This window comes from Aspergillus fijiensis, assembly GCF_003184825.1.
Source record: "Aspergillus fijiensis CBS 313.89 unplaced genomic scaffold BO72scaffold_80, whole genome shotgun sequence".
NCBI lineage: Eukaryota > Fungi > Ascomycota > Eurotiomycetes > Eurotiales > Aspergillaceae > Aspergillus > Aspergillus fijiensis.
Genome location: NW_024469056.1, coordinates 41903 through 69105, shown reverse-complemented (window position 1 = coordinate 69105; position 27203 = coordinate 41903). Strand labels below are relative to the sequence as shown.

General features: G+C 52.3%; 8 protein-coding genes across 8 annotated transcripts; 3 read left to right on the top strand and 5 right to left on the bottom strand.

The window, feature by feature from the left end:
- Positions 1–878: 878 nt before the first annotated feature.
- BO72DRAFT_472621 (uncharacterized protein) lies at positions 879–8086 on the top strand (the record flags this gene model as incomplete). Its single annotated transcript, XM_040947150.1, has 20 exons — positions 879–954; positions 1016–1075; positions 1162–1327; positions 1384–1445; positions 1503–1724; positions 1787–1832; positions 1907–2741; positions 2793–2877; positions 2926–2970; positions 3023–3203; positions 3991–4064; positions 4122–4517; positions 4621–4794; positions 4870–5861; positions 5915–6022; positions 6073–6513; positions 6565–6700; positions 6755–6900; positions 6950–7057; positions 7112–8086. The coding sequence occupies 20 exons, from the start codon at positions 879–881 to the stop codon at positions 8084–8086; spliced, it is 5328 nt and encodes a 1775-aa protein (XP_040796211.1).
- An 878-nt stretch (positions 8087–8964) lies between these two features.
- Positions 8965–10691, top strand: BO72DRAFT_288278 (putative extracellular cellulase CelA/allergen Asp F7-like). The gene is made up of 2 exons (XM_040940347.1): positions 8965–9891; positions 9954–10691. The coding sequence occupies exons 1-2, from the start codon at positions 9115–9117 to the stop codon at positions 10365–10367; spliced, it is 1191 nt and encodes a 396-aa protein (XP_040796210.1). The 5' UTR covers positions 8965–9114; the 3' UTR covers positions 10368–10691.
- A 1140-nt stretch (positions 10692–11831) lies between these two features.
- BO72DRAFT_501199 (HEAT repeat domain-containing protein) lies at positions 11832–14764 on the bottom strand (the record flags this gene model as incomplete). Its single annotated transcript, XM_040948955.1, has 2 exons — positions 11832–14295; positions 14397–14764. 2 exons carry the CDS (start codon positions 14762–14764, stop codon positions 11832–11834), a joined length of 2832 nt encoding a protein of 943 aa, XP_040796209.1.
- A 246-nt stretch (positions 14765–15010) lies between these two features.
- Positions 15011–16801, bottom strand: BO72DRAFT_501198 (uncharacterized protein; the record flags this gene model as incomplete). The annotated part of the gene is made up of 1 exon (XM_040948954.1): positions 15011–16801. The coding sequence occupies one exon, from the start codon at positions 16799–16801 to the stop codon at positions 15011–15013; it is 1791 nt and encodes a 596-aa protein (XP_040796208.1).
- A 1988-nt stretch (positions 16802–18789) lies between these two features.
- BO72DRAFT_452892 (uncharacterized protein) lies at positions 18790–20359 on the top strand. The gene is made up of 3 exons (XM_040945844.1): positions 18790–20153; positions 20209–20235; positions 20299–20359. The coding sequence occupies exon 1, from the start codon at positions 19105–19107 to the stop codon at positions 20077–20079; it is 975 nt and encodes a 324-aa protein (XP_040796207.1). The 5' UTR covers positions 18790–19104; the 3' UTR covers positions 20080–20153; positions 20209–20235; positions 20299–20359.
- A 235-nt stretch (positions 20360–20594) lies between these two features.
- Positions 20595–22027, bottom strand: BO72DRAFT_452891 (putative HLH DNA binding protein (Penr2)). Its single transcript, XM_040945843.1, has 2 exons — positions 21479–22027; positions 20595–21424 (listed from the first exon to the last, which is right to left on the bottom strand). The coding sequence occupies exons 1-2, from the start codon at positions 22005–22007 to the stop codon at positions 21072–21074; spliced, it is 882 nt and encodes a 293-aa protein (XP_040796206.1). The 5' UTR covers positions 22008–22027; the 3' UTR covers positions 20595–21071.
- A 42-nt stretch (positions 22028–22069) lies between these two features.
- Positions 22070–22903, bottom strand: BO72DRAFT_452890 (uncharacterized protein). The gene has a single exon (XM_040945842.1). It carries the CDS (start codon positions 22440–22442, stop codon positions 22206–22208), a length of 237 nt encoding a protein of 78 aa, XP_040796205.1. The 5' UTR covers positions 22443–22903; the 3' UTR covers positions 22070–22205.
- A 2114-nt stretch (positions 22904–25017) lies between these two features.
- On the bottom strand, positions 25018–26632 carry BO72DRAFT_440191 (putative protein N-terminal asparagine amidohydrolase; the record flags this gene model as incomplete). The annotated part of the gene is made up of 3 exons (XM_040943443.1): positions 26142–26632; positions 25216–25973; positions 25018–25167 (listed from the first exon to the last, which is right to left on the bottom strand). The coding sequence occupies exons 1-3, from the start codon at positions 26314–26316 to the stop codon at positions 25018–25020; spliced, it is 1083 nt and encodes a 360-aa protein (XP_040796204.1). The 5' UTR covers positions 26317–26632.
- Positions 26633–27203: the final 571 nt, after the last annotated feature.

Sequence of the window (27203 nt, the reverse complement as noted above, 5' to 3'; positions counted from 1 at the left end):
AGGCTACCGTAATCAGTGGTTCTAGTTGAAGAATGGTTAGCTTTGGATGATGACGATCAGGGCATTCAAGGTTCCAGTTGTTGTCGGGGGGAGGGATGATATTGAGAGAAGCATGTGACCAGCTGGGCTAACATCTGCAGGACGTTGTTTGATTCCCAACCAACGGTCCATGATCGCTTCAGCAACGCTTGGTCAAAGAATGCGATTAATCACCAAATTTTAAACCCATTTGACCTCAATCCCAAGAACCTACAATGGTTGAGTTTGCGACAATGTCAGCATAGTCATCTTCGTGCTTTTGAGGGGTACGACTTGTATAGGTAAGAAATCAGGTTTGAAATGAAAAAAAAAAAAAGAAAGTTACCGTCCGGTAATGACGATACCGATCTCTCGTGGCAGTTACAGTTACAGTTACCCACTTCCACAGTCGGCAAAGGAAGGCCGGCAAAGGGTCCCACTTTAATCTGCCATCGGAGCTCCTACGGAGAACTGGACTTCTCTTACGTACTCACCACCACCATTCAACTCACCTTATCGAATAGAATACTAAGTCAACAGCTAGTATCCTCCACTCTCGCTCGCTCTTGTGCACACGACCGTTGTATCTTGCCCTTCCCTTGCCTTTCTCTCCCCACCCCCCACCTATCGTCGCTACCTTTGATCACGGGCCTTGCGTGCTTTGTGCAACCCCGGCTCGTTTGAATCCCACCTTCTCCCCCGGACACTTGCAGCTGTCCTTTGCAAATCCTCGCCAGTAGATGCTTTTTTCGCACCCTCCAATCCGCCTTTCTTGGATATCAGCTTTCCGATCGGCTCGCAAGTTACCCCTTCCCCGTTTGAGGCCCTTTTCCACCTCCGCCCCGCGCTTCATCATCGAGATGGAGACCGTGAACACCTCCGAGCGCCTGGCCAAGCTACGGCAGTTGATGCAAGAGCACAAGGTGGATGTATATAGTATGAAACCCCAATGAACTCACAGTATCTGTTGACGTCAAGATTCTTACCCATCATTAAGTCGTTCCTTCGGAAGATAGTCACCAGTCGGAATACATTGCGCCATGCGACGGCCGTCGAGGTTAGAATACCAACCTTATGCCCTTTCCGCGACTCTTGTCTACGGCGCCGGATCGATAATCATATAACTCACACTTCGCTCGATAGAGTTCATCTCGGGTTTCTCCGGCTCGGCTGGAACGGCCATCATCTCCTTGTCCAAGGCAGCATTGTCCACAGACGGCCGTTACTTCAACCAGGCTGCCAAGCAGCTTGACAGCAACTGGGCGCTGCTGAAGCGGGGCGTTGAGGGTGTTCCAACCTGGCAAGAATGGTATGGAGGTTAAATGATAATGGCTATCCTACCTCTGAAGCTAACTTTGGATTTAGGACCACGGAGCAGGCCGAGGGTGGCAAGGTGGTTGGTGTCGACCCAGCTTTGATTACAGCCTGTAAGTGAGGTAGTGCGCTTTGCGACCAGCAAATATCCTTAAGCTAACTGCTCTCAGCTGGCGCCCGTAGTCTTTCAGAGACTCTGAAGAAGAAGGGATCGTCCCTTGTTGGCGTCCAGCAGAATCTTGTTGACTTGGTCTGGAAGAATGACAAACCTGCTCCTCCGCGGGAGAAGGTGACTGTTCATCCGGAGAAGTATGCTGGCAAGAGCTTCCAGGAGAAGATCCAGGATCTGCGCAAGGAACTGGAAAATAAGAAGGCTGCTGGCTTCGTTATCTGTGGGTCTTCACCTGGCGGGCTACATTGGCCCTCTACATTCGTATTGACTAACGAACGATAGCAATGTTGGATGAGATTGCTTGGCTGTTCAACCTTCGTGGCACTGAGTAAGTTTCTCACACCCAGCTTTTGCCACGACGTCATTCTGCACCCGGTTCTGAGCTAAACGACCCGTATCCAGTATTCCCTACAACCCCGTGTTCTTCTCATACGCTATCGTTACCCCCACCACTGTTGACATCTACGTCGATGATGATAAGCTTACGCCAGAGGTGAAGGCCCACCTTGGTCAAGACGTCGTGGTCAAGCCTTATGACTCGATCTTCGCGGATGCCAAAGCACTAAGCGAGGCTCGGAAGCAGCAAGCCGAGGGTGCGTCTTCTAAGTTCCTTGTATCTAACAGGGCTTCTTGGGCTCTGAGCCTTAGCCTTGGAGGCGAGGAGCAGGTTGAGGAGGTCCGTAGCCCTATTGGCGATGCCAAGGCGGTCAAGAATGAAGTTGAGCTCGCAGGCATGCGGGCATGTCACATCCGTGATGGTGCAGCCTTGTCGGAGTACCTGGCCTGGCTCGAGAACGAGCTGGTCAATAAGAAGACAACTCTGGACGAAGTGGATGCTGCAGACAAGCTGGAGCAGATCCGATCCAAGCACGATCTGTTTGCTGGTCTGTCCTTTGACACTATCTCCTCCACGGGCCCTAATGGTGCCGTCATCCACTACAAGCCCGAGAAGGGAAGCTGCGCCATCATTGACCCTAGCGCCATCTACCTCTGTGACTCCGGAGCTCAGTACTTGGATGGAACAACTGATGTGACCCGTACATTCCACTTCGGCAAGCCTACAGAGCTTGAGAAGAAGGCATTCACTCTTGTGCTGAAGGGTCTTATCTCGATTGACACTGCGGTATTTCCCAAGGGCACCAGTGGCTTTGCGCTTGATGCTCTTGCGCGACAGCACTTGTGGAAGGAGGGTCTCGATTACCTGCACGGAACTGGTCATGGAGTCGGTTCTTACCTGGTGAGTATCAAGAAGTCTCCCTGAATTCCTGCTTTGCTAACTCTGTGTTAGAACGTGCACGAAGGGCCCATTGGCATTGGCACGCGCGTGCAGTACACTGAAGTTCCCATTGCTCCTGGCAACGTCATCTCCGACGGTAGGTTAGACCTTTCACCTTCAGCATTCTAGACGCTGACAAAAGCAGAACCCGGCTTCTACGAAGATGGAAAGTTTGGTATCCGTATTGAGAGTAAGCCTATACGCACATGCAAGTAAGGTGCAGGTAGCTGACGATGCCTTAGACATTATCATGGCACGCGAAGTGCAGACGACGCACAAGTTCGGTGACAAGCCTTGGTTGGGCTTCGAGCACGTCACGATGGCTCCTATCGGCCAAAATCTGATTGAGCCCTCTCTTCTCACTGGTGCCGAGCTCAAGTGGGTGAATGATTACCATGCTGAGGTCTGGGAAAAGACACACAAGTTCTTCGAGAACGACGAATACACCCGGGGTTGGCTTCAGCGGGAAACCAAGTCAATTTCCAAATGAGCCTGTTAGCTCCTGTTTATACCATGAACCTCACATAGAGCCTGGGGCCAATGCATTATACCTAGATCAATACCTAGCCTTATTGTCGAGTTTGAAGCTGTGCTCCACGATGCGCTGTAATCTTGCCGGGAATGGGATCATAGGGCCATTTGCTCGAGTCTAGTCTAGGAATACGATATATTTTAAGAGAGTCGAAGGCTTCAGGGACTCTTTCTCGAGTGGGATTAAAAGATGCTGTACCGTGGACGGCAGGCCAAGCAAGCCGGAGGAAGGTGGGCGGCGGAATGTGGAGAAACGGCCGGCCAAGCGACACCTCGCGGAATCGGGTGTTTCCACTTGTAGCTCCGATTGTCTACAACAATCTTATCCCGCATCCCTTCACTACGACCTGTCGCAACCCGATCTAACCACGAAAGCCTCTCGTTTCTAGAATCTTGTGGTCCTGAACGCTCGCGACCTCCGAATTTACTCCACACTTTTCCCCGACAAACGACCATGCTCGTGTCATCTCCTGCTTAATTCCACTACGTCAGTGCTCAGATCAGACTTACGGAGGTCGAGATCGAGGGGGAATTCCAGCCGACTGACCGACCGACCGACCGACCACATTTTCTTGCACACACTGTGCACACCAGAAAAGCGCAAATCGCTCTTTCCGACTACCTATCCATTATCGAATTCCTCCAAGTACAAGTACGAGTACAAGTGACCTGGCATGAGCGGCCGAAGCCCCTACGCGAACGGATACGGCTACTCCGACACCAGCCGCTACGATCGCGGTGATGGCGGGTACGGCAGCAACGGGAGCAACGGGAGTAATAGCTTGGGGATGAATGGATATGGAGGAGGAGGAGGGGGGGGAGGCGGTGGTGGCGCCGGAGGTAGCAGCGGTGCATCAGGGGGCCGCGATCTCCGGCCTGGAGGCTATGGTGGCTTCTACCCGGAGGCGTCGCAGTCGTCCTTGTCGCCGGCTCAATCCCCGGAGCGACGCCGTGACCGATGGGATCGCGACCCCGAGCATTCGTCGTCGCGGTCCAGAACCAGGGAGGGCGATGCCGAGAGGGCGACGTTGGGCTCTCGAGACGGTCGGGCGCGTGGGGACACGAGTTGGTTGGGAGGCAGCAGCAGCCGCGAACGCGAACGGGAACGCGAACGCGAACGCGAACGAGAACGAGAACGAGAGCATAGGGTAATGAACACTGCTGGACGCGCGGGGGCGCAGGGAGGAGGCTCTCAGGCCATTGAAGGTGCGATAACGCTATTTATCTGGAGCGGAAAAGGCTATCTTCCGCTGTTGTCGGGATTGCTTGGGAAATACCATTTGGGGCTGACTTCTTCCCGAATTCGCAGATGTGTTGCAGATGGTTCAACGGGAATGGGACTTCGTGGCTTCTGAAAGTTGTATTCCGGTGCAGGTGGCGCTGCAACTGATGGACACGAGCACGTTGGGTAAGGCTGAGCGTGAACCGGAGTTCCTGGAGATCCATGACCAGATACAGCGGACGCTGAAGTCGGTCGTTAATGGTGAGTGGGACTTGTTGGGAGTGGGATCTGACGATGATGGTTCGTGGACACCTTTTTGCTGATGTCGCTCGCTAGAACACCATCAGGGCTTCAACAGTTCTATCGGTACATACCATAAGATCCAGACCAGTATCCAGACGTCACAGACTCGTGTGCGGAACCTGAAGAACGCCCTTGAGGGAGCAAAATCGGGCTTACTGTCCACTAAGCCTGAGCTGAAAGGGCTGGCTACCTCTTCGCAAAAGTACGACGATATCATCCAGCTCTTCAGCCAGATCCAGGAGATCCAATCGCTGCCGGAGAAGCTGGAGTCCCGCATCTCCGACAAGCGTTTCCTTGCCGCCGTTGAAGTGTTGCATGACGCACTACGGCTGTTGCGGCGCTCTGAACTCGAGAACATCGGGGCGCTGGCGGACATTCGCGCGTACTTCGGTAGCCAGGAGGCTTCTTTGACGGATATCTTGATTGAAGAGCTGCATGATCATCTGTACCTGAAATCTCCTTACTGCGCCAATCGATGGAAACCCCCAACTGCCGAGGGAGAGGGCAACGGTGTCAATGCATCCAGCTGGTCTGGTAACAACGCCTGGGAACGCCCGGTCTACAACTTCTTGGCCAAGCTGGATGCCTCTAACCCGATGGTGGAGGATGCTTCTCGGAATCCCGAAGCCGACACATTCTACTACATTCAGTTACTTATAGAAGCGCTCAACAAAATGGGTAATCTTGACATCGCGGTCGATCGGATCGAGCAGAGGCTCCCCGTCGAATTGTTCTCCGTTGTGGACAAAACGAATGCCGAGATCGACGCACGTTACCCTGAGTTGTCTACCCGTGGCTTTGCAGCCCAAGACAGCAGAAGCGGCGTGGCATCGAAGGCCATCGAGAAGCGTGGTCACGTGCTGACCGAGTTCTTGTGGACATTGTATGCCAAATTCGAGTCTATTGCTGAGGGCCACCGTGTCGTCCATGACGTGATCGCAGCCATTGTTACACGAGAGGGCATCCCGAAGAGCAACACGCTTGCTGGTGGGTTCAAGGAGCTTTGGAAGCTTTACCAGAGCGAGGTAGGCGATCACACCGCGGTACTGCTGGTTATTTTCTAACAACACCTGTGTAGATTCGCTCGCTCTTGCATGACTACCTGGCTACTGATGGAGAGTACCGACCCAGGGATGAAGACGACGCTAGGCGTCAAATGTACACGGGCATGCGAGACAAGAACAAAGTATGTGAGGAGAGCCACAATGACGACTGCTGAATACTAATTGATCACAGAAAATGTTCAAGCTGTCGGAAACAGATCAAACCACAGAAATCCAAGCCGAGCAGTCTGAACTGGACGAGATTCTCAGGTCATCTGTGCCGGGCTTGGTGACCAAGTCTAATCAGAAATTCGCAGTGACTGATACCTCTGATGCTAGGCAAGGCAACTCGGGTACTGGTCACAAGATCCTCATTGAACCGAGTGTATTCAATATCAGTCTCGTGCTGCCACCCTCTCTTTCTTTCATTCAACGGCTGAAGGAGATCGTGCCGGTAGATTCGGATCTCGCGATGACCACATTGACCTCCTTCCTAGATGACTTCTTGGTCAATGTATTCTTGCCCCAACTCGATGACACAGTCACAGACCTCTGCACTCTCACTATCGTCTCGCCCGATGCATTCACAGAAGACCCCCAATGGTCCACCGTCTCGCCCCGGCCGGTCTTCAAGGTACTTTTTCTGGCATGGACATTCCGAGCTTTGTTGCTGACTGCGCCTCAGGGAGCGGTCAAGCTCATGTCAATCATTCAAGACTTTAGCAAGATGCTATCCAGTATCCCTCCTGATCAAGCCTTCACACAGCTGCTTCTTACTCAGATCGTGACTTACTACGATAAGTGTTGTGGATGGTACAAATGTGAGAAACTCTCACGATCTTGATGCATGCACAGCTTATTAACTTCAATGGTAGCAATTGTGACCAAGAAATCTCCGCGAGACAAGGGAGAGCCCCGGCTCAAGGCCGCTGCAGGCTTTGCTGAGGCTGGAGACGTTCATGATGTCGTTGCCGAGCTCTGGAGAAACGAAACGAGTGATAAATGGACACTTGTCGATAAGGTATGGTTTTGTGAATAATCTTAGTATGAGTCGTGCTGACGAAAGATAGGAAATCGAGCTGCTTCTCCAGCTGACCTCCGAGGTCCCGTTAGAGCCTTACGACATCGTGTCAGACCCCAAAACCGTGGTAGCTCTGTCGCTTCTTCACAATAGCATGGTTCGTTTGCTCAGTCGGTCACACTAGTTCTCTGATATACTGACTGAGATACAGCAATGGTTTGCGAGTCACCTGGCCCAGCTGCGCCAAATCATCCCGGCCTCGGAAGCTCAACGCCCGGAAACTGGGCCTCCTAACCGTCGTTGGACCTTGATCGGGGCAATGAAGTCCAAGGTCGATGGTGTCAGTCAGCCGATATATCTGCCCTTGAGCCAAGAAACAGCAACCATCTTCGACAACACTCTTGGATCACTGCGCGAACTGGCATACACTGCTCTGTTCGCCCTCCACATCGATTGTCGGTGTGGCGTCATCCATATGCTGAAGAAGACAATGGCAGGGCCCAATCCTCGAAACTCGCGCGCTTCTGAGCCTACGACGCCGTCTCCCAGCAGCACCACTCACTGGTGGCATATTCTGATGAATCAGCCCACTGCTGCATCGCCCACGATTCTAGAGTTGAATGGTGATCTGATCGGCTTCGACAGTAACATATCCACTTACCTCGGATCATCAGAGAGATGGTTCATTACCTCTGGGCTTGCTCGCTTCATCGACCAGACATTTGTGGCGAACACCGGCCTGATCGGCGCTATGAACGAGAATGGAGCCTTGCGCCTCCAATTGGACGTCCTCGTCTTGCAACAGAACCTCAAGAATATTATCATCGATCCGATGCAGGCCCCGGCTCATGACGGAACCACCAGCCCCCACGAGGAGCACCACGAGGTGGTCGCGCTCCCGCGCAGCGCCAAGTTCCTGGACTGGTTCCTCGAGGGCGCCGAGAAAGCCCTAGACTACGCCAAGGAAGAGAAGGAATCCTTTGCTGCCCATGGAGAGAAAGCGCTGGCCGCTGGAAACGGAGAACCCTTCACGTACGAAGAGCTCAAAATCCTCATTGATCTCTGCTTCTCGGATGCTTTGCTCGGACCCAGAGGAGCGGACAACCGGGAGGAATTTATGGCTGCCAAGAAGGCCAGTGCGGATGCTCTGCTGAGATTGAACGAGGTGATGTGGGATTCCAAGTAGGCGGAGTGCACATCATGGATATGATCCACACTGCGATGCGAAATATAAATTCTTCTTCATTTCCATAATTCGACGTTGTGCTGTAGCCCCAGGGGGTATCCTAAATGATGGGAGGCCAGAACGGGATGGACCGACCCACTTGCCAGATGCTCCGAAATTGTCCAGAATTTTTTTTCTCATCCAAGCAGTGACCAGTCGTTTGACGCCAAGCACAATTTCAGGAGAACATGTCTCTTGGGGTGGACCGTGAATTTTTGCATGTGAACAATGAACATCGACCCAGAATCATCAGACGATCGAGAGCTCCCCCTGGGTCGAAACTCGAAGAAGGGATTCTGAGACAGTTCTGCTTAGTGCGCTTAGTGCTTGGTGCTTAGGCTGATAACAGTCTAGAGCCACGACTCGTCCTAAATGGTCCCAACTGGTTCCAACTGGTCCCAACTCGCCGTTGCGAGCAAAATCTCCGGGGTGGGTCTGACTGGAGTAGTTTAATTAAATGCCAATATATCATTGCCCGCACTTGATTCCATTAATCGAATCGAACGATCGAATTGATCCCCAGTCCAGTGTTTCACCTCACGATCTCATTTCCCGCTGGTTGCTGCCTTGCCCAGTGGCCACACTCTCTCTGCCTTTCGGCCCGTTGACTGCTGCCCCTGGTAGTTTCATTTCCCTGATATTGCTGACAATGGGGCAAAATCATGATGTCGAAATTGACCCATCATAAAGTCCGGATCACGGGGCAAACATCTTGTGCTTTGGGGGTTCCTTTTATTCCCTTGATCCCGCGTTGTGAGCTCTTTTCGTTCTTTCTATCTTCCTTCTCTCCATCTCTCGTTGACCACTACCACTCTGTCCGGAACAGCAGTTCTATAGTCCTGGGATTTGATATCCAGGCGTCCATTCTTTCCTAAACCAACTTCATCCGTGTTGATTCCACGTTCTTTTGCCATATCGGCAGTCCAACAAGAGACCAACCTTCCATTCATTATTTGCCTGTTTCGAACACATTTCCCCTCATATCAACCATGAAGTACGAACGTCTTGCCTCGCTGGGCTTTGCTGCCCTGGGTGCCCTTTCCTCTGTGACTGCCCGGCCTATTGCGACCCCCGACGACGACGAGTGGGATTGTGGCGACGATGATGTTGCTGTCAGCACGCACTATGCGACAGTCACTCCCACTGCCGCGGTCGAGACCTCTACCTTCACCGATGTTGAGGCTACTACGGTGTTCCTCACCACGACTATCACCCTTGGTGCGGGTCAGACCACTTCATCTGTTCAGACCGTGGTCATCAACACTCAGGCTGCCACTACTGCCGCTGCTCAGCCCACTTCCACCGTTGAGGCTGTGACGGTCAACACCCAAGCTGCCACTACTGCTGCCCCTGCCCAGGTTTCTGTTGCCTCCGTTGAGGAGCAGAAGCCATCCACCACTAGCACTAGCACCACCGCCGCCAGCGTTGCCACTACTGCAGCTGCCCAGGTCTCCGTCGCCTCCGTCGAGGAGAAGAAGGCTACTTCCTCTTCCACTAGCACCACTGCCGCCAGCGCTGCCACCTCTTCTGCGTCGTCCTCTTCCTCTTCCTCCAGCAGCACCAGCAGCAGCCTGAGCTCCGAGTTCTCTGGCGAAGCCACCTTCTACGGCGGCAATGTCGACGGCGGCGCCTGCTCCTTCAGCGGCTACACCATCCCCTCCGGCCTGTACGGTACAGCACTGGGCTCTCCCCGCTGGGACGACGCGGCCCAGTGCGGCTCCTGTGTCCAGGTCACGGGCCCCAGCGGCAACAAGATCAAGGCCATGGTAAGCAGACCTTACCCCTAAACCCCAACAAACCAAACCAAACTAACACCCCCTCCCAAAAGATCGTGGATGAATGCCCCGAATGCGACTCCAACCACCTGGACCTCTTCCAAACGGCCTTCGCCGAGCTCGCCGACATCTCCAAGGGCGTCATCTCCATCGACTGGGAGTACGTCGACTGCGGCATCACCACCCCGATCAAGCTGAACAACAAGAGCGGCACCTCCGCCTACTGGTTCGCCATGCAGGTCGAGAACAGCAACGAGCCCGTCACCGCTCTCGAGGTCAGCACCGACGGCGGCAGCACCTGGCAGTCCACCACCCGCTCCACCTACAACTACTTCGAGAACGCCAGCGGGTTCGGCACCGACACCGTCGATGTGCGCGTCACCGGCCAGTCCGGCGCCACCATCACCGTCAACAACGTCAGCGTGTCGTCGGGATCGTCCGTCACGGCCTCGTCCAACTTTTCTTAACCCTAAGAAAGCGGCGGGTGATGTGATGTGGTGTGATGACTGCCTTAAGACACAGGGACTCGACGTCACGCCGTACCTTTTGACTCTTTTGTTTTTTTACACTTCTTCAAGTTGACTTCCTTAGGGAGGTTGCCTTTAGCGCTTGTCTGCCCTCTCGCATGAGCAATGGTAGACAGCGCGGTATATCAATTTTGAGCTATATTCTTCTCTTGTATATATTGACCAAACCATTTCAAAAAGAACTTTCTCTATACTTTGACATCCAACCAAGTTCGAATACTATGCTTACTAGGCTCAGCCCGCTGCGATACCTGTCCCACTAGTTCTTTTGCATTGAAGTTCCATGCAGAAAGAACCCCTTTTGCCCGGGACCCAGCAGCCAGCCAGCTACCCTTCAACCGGCCGAGTTATCCCCATCGGCACTATACAACCAGGCGCAGCAAGACCCGGAAATAGTAGATTAAACCCCCAATAGTTTATGGGGCTTTCTGCAGGTACCAATGCATGTGTCCAATTTTCAATCATTCATGGGTTAATTGAATCTCGGAGGACAATTCCCGACAAAGCTAGTTCTCGACCAATCGATTGTCTATGGGAGGGCCCATAGGAAATGAAGATTATGAAAGAGAAGGAGTATGCTCAGGTTGCCTGCCTTTCCTTGCCAGACCCGGCTCGTGTAGATAGGTGACTGATTGGACAACACGCGGCAACAGTAATATCATCCGCATACTGTAGCCGCGGTTCTTCTTCGGGGGACACTACAGCTCGCAGTGCTTTCTAATGGGGGTGGACCCTGAGAGCTATAGCACTGCAGCTGCAGCTGCAGCAGCACGTGCGTGGTCAGCATGGGGGGGGGGGGGGGGTGCCTGTACCATGGCAGGAGGGTCAATCTAGGACCAGGGGTTTCACTCGTCATTGACTAATCCACCTGCGGAAATCTACTCGACGCTTCCATGGACTTGCTTTCCCCTTTCCACTCTCGGTCAAACTTGACGCCGCTCTTAACTCTTTGAATTATCTGGCGTAAGAAAAAAAGTCTAGAAGAGAAGAATCCAGTAGAGTCAATCCTGGTTGACAGCATGTTTCTTCATCAGGTCCCTAGTAATGTACTGGGATTTAGTTAGTAACCAGACCGTCTGTGTACATCGCTGCAGATTCAGTGTAGTATCGATGTTAGGTTGAGGATGTAAGGTCAAAATGCACCCGGGATTAGAAAATTGGGCGGAATTTGAAAAAGCTTCACGCTCTGCAGACATATCCAAGATGAAAGAAAGTGTCGGCTTTGGCCTTCACACACGTTGTCATGTATCGTCCCGTGCTGCTGCTGAGCTAAACAACTACCGGACATATCATGCATACCAGATTGGAGCATCTCCACGCGCTCGGGAGCGCGACGTGCATGCCATGTAGTTGTCGGCAGACGCTCGAGAACGAACCACAGACCCGAAATTAATACAACCAGGTCTACCATAATGCCCACCTGAGAATGACAGCCAGGAAAGCCGCCACAAAAGCCAAAACCAGTGCTCGGTGGCCCCTCATCCATGCAACTGACCCGCGGATCCGGCTTCGAACCTGCTCGATCTCCGAGGCCCGCGTACATGCCACCACGGTGAGCCGGAAGATCAACCGCAGCTTGATCCGCTGATACAGCGCCATCGGGATCGCGCCCTGAAAATCCGGGGTGTCAACCACGAGGAATTCGTCACGAAAGTAGAAATTCACTCGTTCGCCGAAGCTCCGCCGCAGCCAGACCCGACACAGCCGCTGGAGGTCATGCACGGGTAGCTGGGGAAGCATGCGGTAGAATGCGTCATTGCGCTCGAGCACCTCGTGGATCTCGGCGTAGCGTTTGTCTGTTGCCAGGCGAAACGCGGAGAGTGCGAGGTTCATGATCTCGCTCGGCAAGGGAGGCTGTCTTGACAAGACGTTCGCCGCGAATCCCGGTAGTGGAACGGTGGGAAGCATTCCTGCCATGAGGGCGAGAGCCTCGAGGGGCAGCTCGGACTGTCCCAGCAGCCATATTGTGACATCGAGGACCAGTGTTTTGTCAGCGCGATCGAGGAATCGCGTGAGCGCAAGGATAAGAGGCGGCGGCAAGTGGGCTTGAGCCACGAGAATCTTGACCACCGCACTAGCGATCCGGTCATCACTCGTCACAAATCTTTCACTGAGCTGGAGGAGCTTTCCAGGAGGCAGGAATGGTTGTGCTCCGAGAAGATCCAAGATGTGCTCAACGTCTCCTTCCCCTTCTCCTTCTTCTATATCCGCCGATTCCGCCAGATCTAGGAGTCTATTGCCTAAATCTAGAGGCAGACCTCGCCTGAGAGCGTTCCGGAATATTGGGTCGAACCTTGTCGTATGGTGATCTTGCGGATCGATCATCTGAGCAAACAGATGATAAAGCAACTCGCGCGGGACTTTTGGGTGCTTCCTCATGGCCTCGGATGCTTTGTAAGCCACAGAGAGATCTGGGTCTTCCAGACTGAGTACCATATCATCGAGATATTTTAGCTCATCATCTGGGTACTTTGTCAAGGTTTTGATTGCCTGATATCTAACTAGTGGATGATGATCCTCTAGCAAGCCCGCCATCTGATCTAGCACATGGTGTGGAAGTTCCGATTGACCACGTAGAGCTTTGGCGGCTGCTTCTCGAACAGACCACTTTGTGTCGCTCAACAACTCGGCCACCGCTTCAAATGTTGGATTAGATAAATCTGATCGACCGCCGAGAATCAAGGCAGCTACTCCTCGCACTGCGGGATCGATATGCTTCAACCTTCGTACAATGTCCTCTCGAATGTTTTGAGATGGTAAGAGCTGCTGCCAGACCGTAGTTCGTAAATCCTTTACCAGACAATCACCGAGGTGCACTTCTTGGTCAAGCCAGTCCGCTGTACTGGGTGACAAGAGAGGATGCTGGGCCAGAACCCGGACAGCCAATTTTCGCACGATGAAGCTTCTGTGGTCTAGTAAAGAACAGACATAGCCTAGAATACTTGGAGACACCAGCGAATGGCGGCATAATGATTTCTTTACAATGTCGAATGGCGACGGATAAGAACCGATTTGTTTGTAAACAAGATAGGTCATGGACTGTAAGATCTCAAGCGACAGATCCAAACGTTCCAGTATCTTGAGAGATTTGGATGTCACGTCCTGTGACTCCGGATCTGAAAGTCCATGGGCAATGGTATCGACATAGGCTTGCAGAGCTGAAGGTGGCTGGTCAGACAGAATTTCCAGTGCTGCCGCCTTCAAACCAGCTGCTCCATAATGCAGACAATCTAAAATTGCTCTCAGAAGATCCTGTGGTAAGGCCGGTACCTGGACGCCTCTAAAGTCGGACTCCTCCACTTTTGATTCATCATGCAGGTGCACAAGAAGAATCTCGTGAGCCTTTGGGGACAGTGATCGGCAATTCCTGAGCAGGGTTCGAACAAAGACCGGATTCAGTTCATCGTCGGAGACTTGGTCTACCCAGGAGGCTATCAAGTCAGTGACACTTGTAGAGACTCTGCGCTGAGCAATGACATTCAGAACATGTCGTCTGACGTCAGAACTTCGGTCTTTCAAGAGAGAAGATAGAACTGCATCCGGATATTCTGCCTCCCCTGCAAGCTCCCCTTTATCATAAGCTGTGACCTCGCAAGAGCTCCACCGGGCGAGCCGTTGGTAGTGACTCTGACGCAGAGATCTCAGCCTAGCAATATTGTTCGATGCAGGTACTTCGCTCCACAAGCGCATCATGAGCTTGCTATGCATGGGGCCCAACATATCTCGGGGTTTGTTTTCCATGGCCTCAAGGAATGCGGCCGTATGCTCCTCGCTTTGCTTTTGGTGGTTGTATCCGACACCCAGAAATCCGGCCACAAACCTCCAGAAAACCTCATAGCGAACGTTGTATTTCTCTCTTGCCATAAGACTTGGGGTGGAATATCAGTGTCTGTGCGGCCATTCAGTGTCAAGCTATGTATTGTGGCTTGGCTGGTCCAGTGTTTCGCGAAAAATCGGGCAGCGAAGAACTCTTGAACTGTCAAGTGTAAAAAGTGAAAGCTTTGCTGGGCATTGTCGGTGGCATCTGAAGAACGAAGAAAGCTTATCTCTTTGATTGTGCTCTCGTGTAGCCTCGGAACAAGTACATTGCCGTTCAGGAGATGTTGATAGATCTGACTTCGTACTGGAGCATCAAAATCAATGATCTTGGTGACTAGGCCATGGAAGGCCAGCGCCTCGAGGAGGTTGATTTCCTCCTGCATGTGTAGCTGCACCTCAAACTCTGACAGCTCTTCCGTCTGTTGTTCTGTCAGTGTTCTGCCGTCGATTCTTTTCTCCCTACGCCACAGGTCCTTCCGTAGTAGCTCCACGCAGATCGCCTGGTAGATGGTAGTCATAGTCCTGGCTGTATTGCTATTACCCAAAGGCTCTTTCCAAGTGTAGCAGAGAGCATCGAGTTGAATCGGGATCTGTGCAATTTCCCTAATTCGCGAATGCTCGTCAATGAACTCCCAGATCTTGTCCGCTGTTTCAGGGTCTGGGTGGATTCCTTTGGCTCGTATGTACTTTTCAATTTGCTCAGCGTGAAAGCCCACCGTTTGCAGCTTCAAGTCCTGCTTTGCCATGTTTAGCTTTCTAGTTGATTATGGACGTGAACTGATAATGGTTTGAGGCTGCTTGAACAGAGTTTGCAAAAAGCGGCCCATAGGTGAATCGGCATCCCAGTCTTGGGAGATTTCATCTAGGCCATCCAACAGCCAGAGCACCCGAGCGCTATTCCGGGCTACGATTGAACCCAAGGTGTCTGCCAAGAGCTCCGAATCCTGGTGCTGGGAGAAGTACTCGTGGTGAAATAGGTCTTTAATGGAATAAGAATCGGCATGTTTACCCTTGAGATGTCGCAGTGGCAGCCACAAAATCCAGTCGAAGCAATCGGACCACAGATTTCGATACAAAAAATCGTGAACGACTTTCTTGCAAAGCGTGGTTTTGCCAACACCTGCCTGTCCTTCAATGAAAATTTTTTTCGGCCGGATATTCCTGCCACCTTGTTCCCTATAGTCAAACAGGCTTTCCAGCGGCACCTCATCGCCTTGATCGGAGTCCACGACGTTGAGGTTGATGTAACAGTGATTCATAGGGAGTCTAGCCCCAGATAGACGCTGGATCTGCAGTCTTTTATCATCGTCCTGAGAGTAAAACTCCAACAAAGCATTCATGGTGTAATATTCTCGAGCCGGCATGCATTTCCGGTAGGAATCATCGAGGAGGGCGCTGCCGTTATCAGAAAGGTCATGTCTGACGTCCTCCCATCCGCAGGATTTGAGTGACCAATCGTATATTTTCGTTCTCTTAAGTGTACTGGCTAGTTTTTGCTCAGGGGGGGTGGTTTGTTCCTTGATCGCACAAACAGTGTGCATTTTCCAGGCTTGAACACGGTCATACTTGCTTTCGGGAATGCTCTTATAGATGTGTTGTATCTGATCCGGAGGGACAAGCTGGCTGATGAGATCCAGTTGGGCATACAAGCCGCAAAGAAAGTCCTTGTTGGCTCTACATTCTGCCTGTTGGATGAAATTGCTCAGCTCATCCCAGGACCGGGTGTGTATGAGGATACTGGTCGCTCGTAGGGCGGTATACCAAGACTTCCCCGTCCGCTTCTTGAACATGTCCCAGGTGAAGTCTCGGAGTCGCGAAGCTCCATCTATGCCAGACTTGACTGCCTCCCAGATTTTGCTCGGATCCACAGAGGAGACCGCGCCGGAAACGGCCATTGCGAGGTCGATGGCCCGCAGCAGCCCCCGCAAGGATGCTTTGCCGACGGTATCATCATCCTGGATCCCCCGCAAGGCTTGTCCGGTGTAGGCGGCAGCCTGGGCCACATGAAGGTCACGATCGTGACTGAAGCCATCGAGCAGGGCAATCAACGGCTTGTATAATCGTTCGTGGCTGATATCCGACACGCCGATGTCGACCATGGCGTCGATCACCACCCCTAGCACGCAGACCAGTTCATATTTCCGATCCACCGATCCACCCAGTCTATCTACTTGCTCCAATCGCACTTTCAGGCTTGAGAACAGGGCTCCCAGAATCTCCGTGCTCTCCGGCGACCACTGGCCCTCTCGCTGTCGAACCATGAATGCCAGCGATCGTAGAAGAACCGGAGAAAGCGAAGTGCCATCTGTGCTGCCGACAATGATCGCGTTGACGAGATTTCGCAGCAGCTTGATCCACCCATTGGGGACCAGCACTTCCGATAGACGGGCAGCCTCCCATGCCAACTGCGGTATGCTAGACGTGCTGAGGCAGGCATCGACGGCAGTCGTGCCCCAGGCCTGCAACGCCTCTCTTTCGGCCGTTTCAATGGCTTGATCCCGGAGACGAGAGATGAAATTGGGGAGAGTTATTGGTCGCGAGGAAATGCAAGGCATTATGAGAAATGCTTTGACGTTGAAAAGGAAAGAGCAAGCGGCGACTGAATTGGAAAATTGAAGCAAGACAGAGAGAATGAGACCGTCAGCATGCATCACTGACAGTGGGGCGATTGGACCACTAAGCCCCCTCCCTTTGCTAGCGCATGAGACTTATACATGAAAGTATACCGGGAGGACCGATCTGTAGTTGCGGCTTCGTGAACAAGCTGAAGTATCATGCTTACTGCGGTGCGAGGGAGCCCTCGACTTGGCGCATGCGCCGTCCGGAAGATGGGAGTCTTCTAGTAACTATGGCATCCGACGCCGCATGATCCGGTCGAAGAGCGTGCACGAGGTCCGAATTGCCGTTCCATGCGGCTATGGCAAAGCGGCTATGGCAAAGAGATGCAGCTCGCCCGGTGGGACATTCTCTGGACGGTATCCATGCCGCTTGATTCAGAGGGTATTAGGTTTCTTTATGAGAGACGCCAGCTAGATCGAGTCAGTGGGTGGGGGGAAAAGGAAGTCGTAGGCGAGAAGCAGGCGGGGGCGGTAACTTCAGACCTGGATCTGATTCTGCCACAAGGTCTCCTCGTCGCGATTGACACCTTCATACTCCGTTGATGCATTTCCCCAAACATTCTTCCTATTGACTCAATCGGAAGCGGACAAATTCCTTTTCCTTGGCTCATGCTGATGATGAAGATAAAGATGATGCTGACGATGACTATACGGCCCTCGACGTTGTCCGCAATGTGGAAACCACGGAGAATGTCTGCGGCTTCTGACAATCCGAATCACCGAACGAGGCGAGAGGAGCGACTTCTGGACATCGCTCAGAGACCATGTTCCAGGTTGTGCTGGGATTGTAGCGAGAGGTATTGCCATCGACCATAACCTTCTGTTGATAAACAGGAACAACTGTGAAATATCATACCGCAGCCTGCAATGCCAGATCGATGTGTCAGACTTTTTGTAAACAGTGGTCCTAATCCTCACGCACTGAACAACAAAGCAAACTCACACTCATCCAGCGTCCTGTAGAAACGAGGAACACTCCCGCATCCTTACTGTATTCATCATCGCCTTGAGGAATTTCTGCAATTGCCAATTTCGTCTGCACCAACGAGGAGCCTTATCCCCAAGCCCTGATAGATCAAAGCGGATCTGATCCGCATTGATTTGTTTCGAGTCTGGAAGCGATGGTCTACTCATCACCATCTTGAACTGCGGGAAGATGCTGGATCGAGGGTGGACGGGTTTATAGCTGATGGTATTCGTGCTGCGCAGACTGGCGGCTTCTCTCTCGGTCCTAAAACGGTCGTTGCCCGGACCGCAGGAGCAGCTGCTGCAAACTGTGAGTTCATCTTACTGACAGGATTTGTTGCGAGATGACAGTAGCTTCTGCATTCAATGTTTTATATCGCGAGGACGCTCCCACACTTCGTTTCATGGATTATAAGTCTGTGCGTCGGGATGGGGCCTAAATATAAGAACGCTGATCAAGATAAAGCTGCAGGCAAAGGCAGTCGCGTACATTGTCAGAGACAGAGGGAATCAGGTATATTTGACAAGTACAAACGCGAAGAACAAGCACAGGAGATGGCAGAACATCACAACGATGAAGAGGGTGACCGAGAAAGGATGATGCTGGTGACCACCTATCAGACAAGAAAGGATCCACACGATTAGTGTTGATGCACCTGGGCGTAGCAAAGAAAACAAGGCTCTGCAAAGGCTTATGAAGGAAACAGTCCCCGGAGATCTTTTGTCTTCCAATGCTAGTGTCAAAGATTTCTCACCGCCGTAGGCAGAAAGAGTGAATAGCATCATGCTCGTGCTAGCCTGCCTAGCAACTGCCTTGTCCTATATCGGGGTACATCTCCACCATGCAGCGATCTGTATCATCAGATCTGGCCCACTGTGGAGCCTGCCATGCGGCAATGTAGGTTCTACTAAGAGTTTCCTATATCTAAACGTATTGCTAGAGTATCAACCCTGAATACTCAATTCCTCTGCCAGCTACTAGACCCTTTCAGCACAGCTTAACTAGAACGCTTTCTTAGTCTCTATCATAGACAATCCAACATCAGCCCATCTTTTCTCCCTCTATGCCGTCCACAAATCTCATTCTGTAATCTGCAAACACTCACGCCAATTTCACACCACCGCACGATCGATATCCTCCCCTCCCACATCCCATACACAATAACACAGTCTCGAACTCATCACCATTCCCCCCACTGAACCCCATCCCTCTTCCATACTCCCTTAGATCTCAAACCACCACTGGCTCAATCGAGACCCAACCAACAAGAACGATGGACTACCAACCATGGCACAACGCCGCCTTCTATTCGGGTTTCGAATTCGCGATCCCCCCAGATCCCAAGGGAACAGCCCAAGACCGCAAGAAAGGCAAACAAGACCCCAAAAGGGGGAAAGCGAACACCAAGCCGGAGTCAGAAAGCAGCCAACCCGAACCTCCCAAGGGGAAACACGCCTCGAAAGGAGAACGCAAAGCCAAACCCTCCCAACCAGCGCAAGAAACCTGGAAGATCCAAACCGTCCTCTCCATCCGCACCCAACCCTCCGCAATCCCAGCAACCGAGCCCCCCGTCTTCACGACCATGACCTCGCTCGTCGCGCGCGTGAAGCAACTCACCGGACCCATCCGGGGCCGCGAAGCCATCCTGAAGATGAGACTGCACCCGGCCCCTCTGGCCCAGACAGCCTCCACAGCCTCAGCTCCCCAAACCCAGACCCTAACATCCCCAACCTCGGCCCACGACAAAGAAAAACAAGCCCTCACCCACCTCCCCAGCGCCAAGATCTACGCGCCCTACCTCATCACCACCCACCGCAGCGCCTTCGCCTCCCTTGCCGCGAACCCCCGCGACACTCGATTCACAGCCGCCGCGATGGCGACAGCGGTATCCGTCGAGGACAGCTTTGCCACAATCCTCCTCCTAGCCATGCCGGTCGGGACGGACTGCCGGAATATTCAGATGTGGAGGGATGCCGGTGGCAACGAGCGGGAGACGCTGCGCTCCGCGTTCCGCGAGACTTATCTGGCGCTGGCCGCGGCGGGGGTGATGCATACGCGTCCCGGGCCGGAGCATGTTATTTGGGATCGGAAGCATCGGAAGTGTTATATTGTGGGTTTGGGGAACGCGGTGCTGGGCGAGAGGGATCGGGTGGTGCCGGTTGGGTTGTGGAATCGGGTGTTGGGGGTTTGGGGGCTGGAGGGGGTTCATTGGGGTGTTGAGGGGGAGGATGGGGAGGATGGGGAGTAAGGAGTGGGGGAGCTTCAGTTGTGGATCATATTGATTGGTTTGTGTGTGTGCAGTATGCAAGACGGCCGATGCTTCTTTGGAGTCATTGTTGAGCTTGATAGAATCAGTTTCTGGTATGGGGATGCATACACCCACAGGATCTTGGAGGCTCGGTGGCTTGGTTCTGTCTTAGATTCGAGACTCATGCTATCGGGATTTGACAGGTCAATGTGTACGTACTATTTTGCTTTATCTTGGTGCACAGTATGCCATGCATACCTTATCGCCATTGAGAGCTCGGATCTATGGCTGTAGTCAGTGTATAACTAGTAGTGTCATACTCACCAATTCCCCACCTCAATGCTAGATCACCCGAGGTCTCCACATTTCCGGACAGCGGAATGCTGGGGTTAGACGAAACTAGACCCGCGGCAGGGTTGCGGCTGAGACGCGGGTTCATACACGAGACGTTTTACTTATGCATCCAATGACGTTTCAAGGGTCACCTTGGCCTCAATTACACCCAGAGCGGCACACCCAGAGAAATAGTTAGTCATCTGAATTTCGATAAGAGCAACGGACTACAGACCATATACAAAGCCTGCAACCCCACTGCTGGCCATGCGATTCGCCGACTAACCCATCCGTTCGAAAAACTAGCATACAACAGGGAATAAGAGCACGAGCAGGGGGATCAGAAAGCCGACCATGGCAAATAGATTAGCAACAACTCATGTTGTCTTACCATCAGAACAACACCATGAAATAATTGTACCCAGTGAAAAGACCCTTGCGAAAAACGAAAACAAGAAAAAGAAACCAGGTGGGGATCGAGTAGGATTTGTGCAGAAACGTTGTAATATCAACCGGCAACATCAAGCGCAAAGAAAATGAAAAGGAGCGAGCAAGTCACAACTCAGCCCCCGAGAATGATCAAGTCGTAGCACATATGGAATGGCCCAAGGAGAACGCCGCGCAGCCACAGGAATAGAAATTTGACGAACAACAAGAAACTAGACTTGGCCGGGATCCACCTCAAGAGGCTCCAGCTCCTTTGCTTCTTCATAGTCATCGAACTCAAGACCTGCATCGCGGCAACGTTGCAACCATTTCAGAGCAATGTCCCCACGGCGGTTGACCTCGATCTTCAGTTTCGAGTTCTGAGAGCTGATTTCGCTGATGGCATGACTCGTGGTCATGTTGTTCTGTTCCCAGCGCTCACTCATTGCCTTTTTCTCCTCATGCAACTGGCAGATGTACTCAATCGCACGCTGCAAAATGGCACCCTTGTTCTTGTCGCAATTCGGCACAAGACGAGCAATCTGGTTGATGCCCTCATTGATGGCTTCACGACGACGACGCTCCACTGGAACAACATGTTAGTATCGCTGATCATGCACCGCCTTCTGGAGAATCCTACCTTCTTTGTGGTTGTTCTTGCGAATCTGGTGCCACTCAGGAGAGCCAACAGAAGGCTTCTGGTTCATACTCTGTGCCTCACGCGCAGCATACACCGCAGCAGCAGTGGAGTTGTGGCCATGAGTGGATCCAATAGCCTGGCTGATGTCATCTCCGAAGGTCAAGCCGTGCGCAAGGTTGTTGTCGAAGGTGTTGTCGGGGGGAGGTGGGTATTTGTTCTGAGGAGTGTGGGCAGCGAGCGCAGCTTTAGCTGTCAGGGCGTTGTCGTCCGAGATACCATTCTGCGGACCGACGTGCTGAAGAATCTGTTGGTCGATATTCAACTCTGTGGACGGGAGGCCGTGGGTATCGTAAGATCCCAGTGAACTGTGCGTGAAGTTGGGCTGATTGTCCGTCGGGGGGAGGCTCCCGTTGCTCCCATTCGAGGAGCGGTTAAGCCGCTGGGCATCGGGGCCAGTTTCATCAGTGCTGTCACGCTTGCGCTTGATGGCGACACTGCCATCAGCAGTACCCATGGATGGATCAGACATCGTGCCGATCTCTGTACCCTGCGACTCACGATGGTTATTAGCCAATCGCGCAGCGACGGAGCCTCCAAGAATCGGTACCTATTAGAGATGATAGAACTCGATGGTATCGAATCTAGCCGTTACCAGGTCCCCAGGGCCAAATCGAGATTGACTCGGTCGTTGTGCGACACTGTAGCTCCCGTTAGTTGACATGCCACCTTATGTGAACCAACGACGCAGGAAAGCAAGACATGCGAGTGCAAGCATATGCAGACAGGCAACGGTGCATCGAGTCAGCTGAAGATTAGTGGAGATGTTCTGGGGTTTCAGCAAATAGTGATCAACAAGCTTGATTGTTGATGCTTGCCTGGTACACGCGTGAGTGACGCGCACAGCGGCGCAACAAACAGCCATGGTCTGCCCAAAAGATGAAAGCACCTTGCATAACAGCAGCATAGAATACAACTACATTAAATTCTTCTTGAAAGAAGACACAGTGGTGAAGAAACAATAAAGGTGAAGACATGTTCACAGCTCGTCAGTTGCCGTTGCAGCAGCAGCAGCAGCAGCAGCATCGGAGACGCGTCCGGGTGGTTCTGCGACCGAAGGAACCGCGCAAAAAACACAGCATCATTATCCCCGACCGTCGCCTAACCCAGCCTTGGCCAACATGAGGCCGAAGGGATGTGGGGATAGGAAGACTTCTGAGGTACGAGAAGGTGGATAGCAGGAGAGGAGAGTCCGTTAAGTACCCAGAGGTGAAGTTGGAGTTCAAGAAGGAAAGGGGGAGAGCTGGTTTACCTTGGGATGGTGTCTCTATCACCTGACAGCAAGTCACCTGCCACGGGCAACAACAAGACGATGAGATACCGATTCGTTCGCGATGTCGATAAAACGAATTTGATTCCCAAAAGAAAAGTTGGGATCAAATCGTCAGAGCTGGAAATAGCGAGCAGACCGGATTAGAGCCCAAACAAAAAGGTGTGGTGGTTATTACAATGGAAAAAAGGGATACATGGGGAGTTCGAGTAGAGAAGAGAGTCGAGTAGAGAGGGACTGCTCACGTGGCGAGGGACGAGGATGAGAATCGAGGAGAGGGACAGAGAGTAGGACTGAGGAGAACCACCAACTCCGGGTGCGGACAGCGACCTAGGGCGCAGATCAGTCACCTGACACTGTGCAAAAGAGACTGTCCTCCCCCTTGGACCACTGCACTCATTGACCATCATACCACCATGATTCTGTGATTATCTACATTTTTGCTGCACTTTCTCCTCCCACCCCCCCCCCCCTCTTTCTTCCCACCCACCTTCGAATTCAACCTAATTCAACCGCTCTCTCATCCACATGTCATGTGCTGCCATCCCGTGTCCCCCTCTTCTCTCAGCTATCCAGCTTACCCTTTTGATTGGCTAGCCGCCTATGCTCTCCCGGTAGCCGGAGGAGGGGTTGACCCGGAATCACGTGGAATTCGACAACCCTCCTTGCCCGAAAGGGTTAACAAGTTTATCAGCCCGGAGGTGTAGTGCCCAGTGCCTGCACTGCCCGAAGAGCGGAGGAAGATGGTCGGAGTCAATTGCCATCGCCCAAAAGGCTTCAATCGTCGAAGGAGCAATCCTACCATCTGCAACCTCAGCTATTGGCGTATAGACTAGGTACCTTCATTGCTGCGCCATGGGAGAATAGGTTGCCTGCTCATCCCGGTCGGCCCGTTCCTTCTTAGACAGCAAGTCAGTAAAATAACTTAACACTATGTAGTTAGATAGTCGTCAAAGAGTCCAGGCTAATTAGACTAAGGTAGTCAGCATGTATGGGTAATGTAGCTATGTAAGTCCATTCCATAACTTCCCTGATGCCCGTTCGCTTAGCTGCCGATCCCTCGTCCTTGCGCAGCAGCAACGCTGTTCATTGAATGGGCTCCGTCATGATCTACTTCTCCGCTCACCCAGTAGGATGAACTGTAGCTACTGCCAGTATGTCCGCCATGACCCCCAGCTCGTCCACATAGATCTAGTCAATCCACCTGCTGGGAGGGGTTTGTAAACATGCAGTTCGAAGAGTGAGTCCCTGAACTTTCCACCGACAAGGATATCGACCCCTTTACTATCTTTCCAGCAGAAGAAATATCCTTTGCCTTGGATGAGTTCTCAATCCCTCCCCCTCTGTCCGCTGACTTCAATCATCACATGTTTGCTCTCTTGACCGGATTTAGGACTCTGGAGTAAACATTCGAGGGTTACATGGAGAAACGAGGCCAAGAAGGCAGAGCAGGTCTGAATGCCCGGTCGTCAAGAAGGGAGCGGGGTGGTGAACCATAGGATGGCAACAGTGGTGGATCGCTGGGTCATGAGATAAGGTGCTTGTGTGGGATCCAGAACTAATTTACCACCCAGCAAGTATTTTGCTTATGCACGGAAGAATGCACTTCTCGAGAGAAATCTTGGCCACAATGCAAGCCTTCAAAAAGGTGGTTCTTGAGCATGAGAAGAATATGGGGGCAAGAAAACTCTGGTAGTGTTGCTGCAAGACACTTGAACTTGATCGTTGATGACTCCTGTCACATGGATGGCTGCTCAGAATAATGGGTCCCCCCCCCCACCACCACCCAACTTGATGTCTCACATGATAGCGCAGCAGGGACCATAGCAAGGCTGGAATTTAAAGGTGTGGTGGGCTCCTCGAGTGTTTTGAAGGGGCAAAAAAGAAATAAACAGAAAACGGGGGCCAAAAAATAGTTTTACCATATATGAGCACGGCGTGCTGTCGGGGGAAATGGGCCGCAGAAGGAGAAAGGTTTGTCGAAGGGAACGGATCCATGCTTTCTAGTCTACTTAAAACCAAAGAGTACCAAAGAGTACAACTGACAATGACAGTCGGCTTTTACGATGATATCACTCCAACCACGGGATGCAGACGGTAGGTAACTAGATACTAGCCTGCAACGCCCGGCATGGGTCGTAACTTAACAGCGCCCTGCTGCAACCCAGCCAACCCACATTAGAGAAAGCCGACCTCCTGCTGAGTCGCACCCTTAGCTCGACGATCGCTTTGCTAACGCAAAAACCATGCTTGGGTCTGCCGCAGTATCAGCAAAACATATCCCTTCCGTTGTTGCGCCCATCATGTCCCAACAAAGGATTTTGACGTCAAATTGGCTTTCTCCGTCATCCTCCGCGTCCGTCTGGGCTTTGGAACTGGTCAGATTATCTGAAGAAGTAGCTCTTGACACGGGAAGAGTCTTGGGTCTTTGTGAGATGGCGATGATGGTACTGGTACCGGCATAATGCACCGGGTTCGCCCCCGCTGCTCCTGGCTCCTCTCCCGCTCGATTGGCAAAGACGATAACGATATCCTTGCTTCGATCAGAGCCATCCTCGTTCAGATTAACTTCATGACTCATTCTTTTCGTGATGAGTGGCAAGAACCGCTGGATCCAGTAATTGAACGTATCTAGATCAGGCTCATCCGCGAGGAGGTCCAGCTCCTCCCGACCCAAGGAAGATAGCCAAGCCATGGACAGAATGACCAGCTGAGACTTCGAGTCCATGACTCGATTGGCAAACTCCCATGCCGTGAACGGCGCCTCAAACTTGTACGGGTTGATGTCCATACAGATCCCGAAGGAGGTGGCTATGTGTGACTCGTGGGAGTGTTGATCCCCTTTCCGGAATATCAGATTCTCAAAGCCACGTTCCACGCTACCTTCTGATGCCCAGGTTTCGTCAGTGTAGTAGAGAAAGGATTTACGGTAGTTGAGAATGTCCCGACCATTCTCATCGACCACAAGGAGAGAATTGTAATAAGTCTCGTGCTGACTACTTGAGTCCTCTCCTTCCCGGGTCGCCGTCTCCGTGTAGATCTCAGGATACCCCACGCAGACTTTGCATTGTAGGCGCCGGGCGGTCTGCCGCGCCCAGTCGGCCGAGGGACCTTCTCCTGCCGGTTCCAGATACGGCTTGATGGCCTCCAGGGAGGGAAAGTTGTATCCTATTCACGTCAGCAAGCTTTGCTCACCAAGCTGTCTCGGGGAGAGTTTGAGGTGAGGGAGCTTGGAGGTGGAGGTGGAGGTGGATCAGCAACACAAGCCACCCAGCCCAACCATCCCGCAGCCCATGCATGGTGTGACAGTCAAAGGGAGGACAAAGTCGCACTCACCCGTCAAGGCCAGCTCGGGCAGAATCAGAATGTCTGGCTTCAAAACGTCCAGGCCAACCGCCCCCGTACCGACACCTCGCACCACCTTCCCATTCTTCAGTAATTCATCGGCTCTCTTTATATTACCCTTGACATCGCCTAATTGTGGGGCGAATTGAAGTGTCGCTATCCTCATTCCCTTGGAATGGTTGTGGGTTAGACACTGTCTAGAGGCACTGTTTGTGGTGGTGGTGGTGGTTGTTAGCGAGCAGATGTTTGAAGTTTCACGGGTAGGATGAAGAAGGATAGTAGCAGTGTGGTGCTGGTGCTGGTGGTTGAAGATGACGGGTAAGGAGCGGACCCAGCGTTGGAGACCAGCTCCAAGACGGACCGAGATGAGTAGCTTAACGGGCGCAATGATGTTGACGATGAGATGACTACTCGAATTTGGAGACTATTTTTGGGATTCTTGCATCAAGCAATGTCAGAACATTTGATTGTACGGAGTAGCAATCATGGTCGTAGTAGTACTGACTATACAGGGCCAGGCACGCAACCATGCAAACAGGCAAACCGCAGCAACACGTGATTGAAGATCCAGGCCGGGCGGATGTCGTCATGGGCAGGGGATCCTCCTCCATCTTCTTAAATGAATGAATGAATGAATGAATGAATCAGCAAACCTTACAGCAATCACCAACTCCACCACATAAAGAAGGGGAAATGATGCAATGGCTCTCTTCGCCGGAAATGGCGCCCTGAACAAACTGGAAGTGATTTTAAGCTTCCCCTGCCGACTGGATGTGATGGAATGGGATGGAGCCTTACTTGGCTATTGACTCGTTTATTGTTTCTGCGCCGGGCCCAAGTGGATAGCGGCTGGTCTTGGGGGAAGTCGTCCGTTGTAATAAGAATCATGGCAGTCCCCTGGGGAAGGGGGGGGGCTTTCTGTGCTGTTTCATTTTTCTTGTCGTTCATTCCTTTGCTTTCTGTGGATCATTGATCGTCATTGCTCCTTTCCTGCCATCCCGCCTACTGTACTCTATATAAGCTTCTGGTGGAGGTTTGAAGTATACACTTAGA

What these genes read in the sequence shown, in the direction of transcription:
- BO72DRAFT_452891 (XM_040945843.1), bottom strand. Translation starts at nt 22,007, where the DNA reads ATGTCTGATCCATCCATGGGTACTGCTGATGGCAGTGTCGCCATCAAG. An exon ending in CAAGAACAACCACAAAGAAG is followed by an intron (nt 21,425 to 21,478) that starts GTAGGATTCTCC and finishes ATGTTGTTCCAG; the next exon opens with TGGAGCGTCGTCGTCGTGAA.
- BO72DRAFT_452890 (XM_040945842.1), bottom strand. Translation starts at nt 22,442, where the DNA reads ATGCTGCTGTTATGCAAGGTGCTTTCATCTTTTGGGCAGACCATGGCT.
- BO72DRAFT_288278 (XM_040940347.1), top strand. Translation starts at nt 9,115, where the DNA reads ATGAAGTACGAACGTCTTGCCTCGCTGGGCTTTGCTGCCCTGGGTGCC. An exon ending in GCAACAAGATCAAGGCCATG is followed by an intron (nt 9,892 to 9,953) that starts GTAAGCAGACCT and finishes CCCTCCCAAAAG; the next exon opens with ATCGTGGATGAATGCCCCGA.
- BO72DRAFT_452892 (XM_040945844.1), top strand. Translation starts at nt 19,105, where the DNA reads ATGGACTACCAACCATGGCACAACGCCGCCTTCTATTCGGGTTTCGAA.